The sequence below is a fragment of the Rhagoletis pomonella genome, unplaced genomic scaffold, assembly GCF_013731165.1.
Source record: "Rhagoletis pomonella isolate Grant_MI unplaced genomic scaffold, Rhpom_1.0 Rhpom_scaffold_00005, whole genome shotgun sequence".
NCBI classification, from domain to species: domain Eukaryota; kingdom Metazoa; phylum Arthropoda; class Insecta; order Diptera; family Tephritidae; genus Rhagoletis; species Rhagoletis pomonella.
This window is the reverse complement of record NW_023458559.1, coordinates 66,401,461-66,404,902: the sequence shown is the minus strand read 5'-3', so window position 1 is coordinate 66,404,902 and position 3,442 is coordinate 66,401,461. Positions and strand designations below refer to the sequence as shown.

At 39.4% G+C, this 3,442-nt stretch overlaps 1 protein-coding gene across 1 annotated transcript; it reads left to right on the top strand.

Moving 5' to 3' along the window:
- Window positions 1-1,892: 1,892 nt before the first annotated feature.
- Window positions 1,893-3,015, top strand: LOC118739948 (dynein assembly factor 6, axonemal-like). Its single transcript, XM_036471447.1, has 3 exons — window positions 1,893-2,187; window positions 2,274-2,482; window positions 2,673-3,015. Exons 1-3 carry the CDS (start codon window positions 2,064-2,066, stop codon window positions 2,934-2,936), a joined length of 597 nt encoding a protein of 198 aa, XP_036327340.1. The 5' UTR covers window positions 1,893-2,063; the 3' UTR covers window positions 2,937-3,015.
- The last annotated feature ends 427 nt before the right edge of the window (window positions 3,016-3,442 follow it).

Here is a 3,442-nt window from a genome sequence, read left to right as displayed (position 1 = left end):
CGTAAAAGGGGTGTAAAGGAAACATGATTGCCTATTTATATATATGATTTCAATTACAAACCTGAATGCTCTGAATATCCTAATTTTTCTGCTGAAAAGTTAAAAAGCGTAGCCTTTGCAGCAACAAACTTGTAAACGACATTTTGTTTCATTAATGAGTTCTCCCGTCCAAATAGTTCTCTACTGACAGTATAAAGAATACCAACATAATGAGTAATTTTCCCAGAAAACGCAAAAAATCGCAACATGAAATTGACAGATTGAACTCAAAACTCTTCATTTTACACATTTTTGATAGTTTTAACACGGCCAGATACGGCCAACATTTTAAAAGCATATTCAAATATATTATTTTTGAGAAAAATAAAATTAACTAAATGATATATCAGAAGTATGTATTTTTCTCTACAAAAAAAATTCCCTAAAAGAAAATAGTTGTAGATTTTTAAAGTACTTACTTTTCTTTTTATTCCCCATATTTTTGGTATTTTTTTAGATAATTATTAACTTAAATATGGTTGTTCGAAAATTGCTAAAAAAAAACAGAACACAAAATTGATTCCAATATTTCACTCACAGGTACGACTTTGACCACCTGCTAAGAAGTTGTCGTTCGTTTTTTACAAAAACAGAAGACACCGTTGTTTGGATTGAAGTTTTGTTTATCAAATGCCAAGGACAAACAATTACTTTTGTAAGTACGGAAAACGAATTTTGGCCCACGCCGGTTTTGAGGTCTAATGTTTTCTTATTTCGCTTACGCACCTCGAGACGCATTGCGTCGACGGCAGGATGGCACTGTAGGCACTTCAAAATATGGATTTACGGCTCATAAAATGGGAACGGAGTAATAACCGTTCTAGACCGTAAGTTGGTTTTATGATCGGTATGCGAAATACATGGCGACTGCTACCTGAAAAATAGCAAAGTTCTTCTTATATTTACCAGCAGACCCGTTCGGTATCTCAAATCCTTCCAGTGCTAATGAGAAAGGAAACACGATCGCTGGTTAGTTTGATTACGGTTTACAATCCATAGGGCCAACATATTGCTTCCATAAAAGATATGGACCATCTGGTTTAAGAAGGATGACCATCCAGATCACTTTCTTTATTTTTTTTTCGGCATTATTGGATCAGACGCATTGAGAATAGATTTCCTATGTTATCTTTCACTCAACAGTTTTCTTAGCTTAATTTAGTTGTAGTATTCCTCTCTTTCCCCCTACCTCATGCATACTTTCCGCCACCTTGGGAAGCTGGTATAAGAATCATTTATAACTTAGTGCCTGGACTTTTAATTTATAACTTCTTAGTCTACTCAAATCCATTTATCCGTCCTAAGCCTTATCAGACTGCTGTCTTTACCTATCTTGTGGATCTTCCTACACGAATAGAAACTTGTAGGTAAACACCCTTTAGGTTTGCTATGGGCTCATGACTAATCAATGCTGGGGTAATATGGCTGACTTGAAACTCTTATACGGAGTCATCCACTAAAACCTGCTCTTTTACTACGTCATGGTAACTCTTCTAAATAATCCTTTCACTCATAACCACCCCAGCGTTGTAATAGCGATATCACCATAACAACCAAGCAACCAATTGCTTGATCAATAACAAGGCGAGTTCATATAAGGTGGTGTTGCTAGAACAGCTGCTTTAATTCGCCTCGGCATACATATGTCAAAACTACATATGAATGAGTAGGAAGGTAAGAGTGTTGACAGTTTCTTTCCCTCTTCCTCCTTGAGCGAAAGAATACCTGACATTTACATTTACAAATACTTTGACATTTGTGTACTGAAAGCGAAAACAAAATACATGTTAGTTTTTGTTTTTGTACTACCACTACCACCTTATATGAATTCGCCTTGATCAATAAGTTCGGCAACTTCCACCTGCCTGTAGTTGAACTACAGAGTGCAAACAGAACAAAGAAAGTAAACAAGAATTTATTGACTTGATTTGAAATGTCTGGAAAGAAGCAAAAAGCATACGAAAAAGTTCAATTTTCTTAAGAGAAAAAATCATAAAAAACAGTTACGCAAAAAATCCACAAAAATGTCGCTTTTCGAAAATCCTGATAGCATACGCATGTTGCGCGATTTACTCACACCCCCCGAGGAGCGAGACAATTCTGACACCGACAACGATGACGAGCCAATCGCCAGACGCAACAATTTCAGTAAGTGTACGAAAGGCTGGAAAACCTGCTCGAAAAATAACCGTAAAATCCATAAAATTTTGTAAATGACATGGCAATTTCTGTAGCGCCCGCAAATATTGGCAGCAAATGCAGTGGAGAAGACAAACAAAAACAAGTGCGAACGGAAGCACTGGAGCAACCAGTGCCAACCAGCATCGAGGAGTGGCAAGAGCAGCAGGAGCGGCAGGATGCTGAGATTTTGGAGACACGCAAGCGACCGGAGTACAGCATGACCTATCGGCAAGCGGTGGGCACCGAGGACCTTTACCTGCAGGTACAGCCAGTATCTAGTGTGTTGCTCATATGAACTGTTTGCGGTGTTTGTTTTTATTTTTTGGGTTCTAGCTGCCACTACTATTTTTTGCCACCACATTCTTGTGTCTCTTTCGATGTATCTAATAATTCGTTTTTTCTGCTTCTTCTGCTCATCCGTTTTTTTCACCCGCTTTGTTTGCTGGTCACAGATGGGCAATCGCACTAATGCCACGGCCAGTTGTGAGGATTTGCTGCTGGATATACTGCTGCCCGACGAGACAACACCGGCGGATAAAATGGATTTGTCAATTACCGAAGATGAAGTGGATTTGGCGACGCCAATTTATCGCCTCAAATTGCCACTGCCGCACAAGGTGAACGTGGATCGTTGCAGGGCCAAGTATGTTGCTGAGCTGCGCAAACTCTGCCTGACATTGCGACTGCAACGTGAATTCGATTATGTGAACTTTTAGAAGCGACGCCAAAGCTAAGCTGCTGTGCCCGCAAGTTGCTTCAACCAACTTCATATCTACTGCGTCTACGAGCAGCTGCGCCAGCAAAAAAAAAATGTTGTATGCATTGCAGTGGATTTGTTTTTCGTTTTATTTTGTATGCAATAAATATTATTGAGGAGCTAATAAATGTGTGCATGTGTTCGTATGTATGTGTGTAAGTTGGTTGCACTACCTGTGTGGGTTTTGCAGCGGCTTACTGGGTGAAGGTAGCACTTTTGGAAGCTTATTTGATGCAAATGTGATTTAGGCTAAAGTTGGTTGGGTATTTCTTTGGTGCTGTGCAGCTGCGGTTGAGCCACTACGAATTCAAAGCGACCTTGCTCGCAATGCGGTGAAATAGACAACTGGTTTTGGCGCAAAAACAAATGGCATGCGAAGTGTAAATAATTGTGGGAATAAGGAAAGAGTAATTTGGGTGCTAAGTTGTTCGTTCGAAGGATTTCGTGCAGCTGTTAGCTTCAATT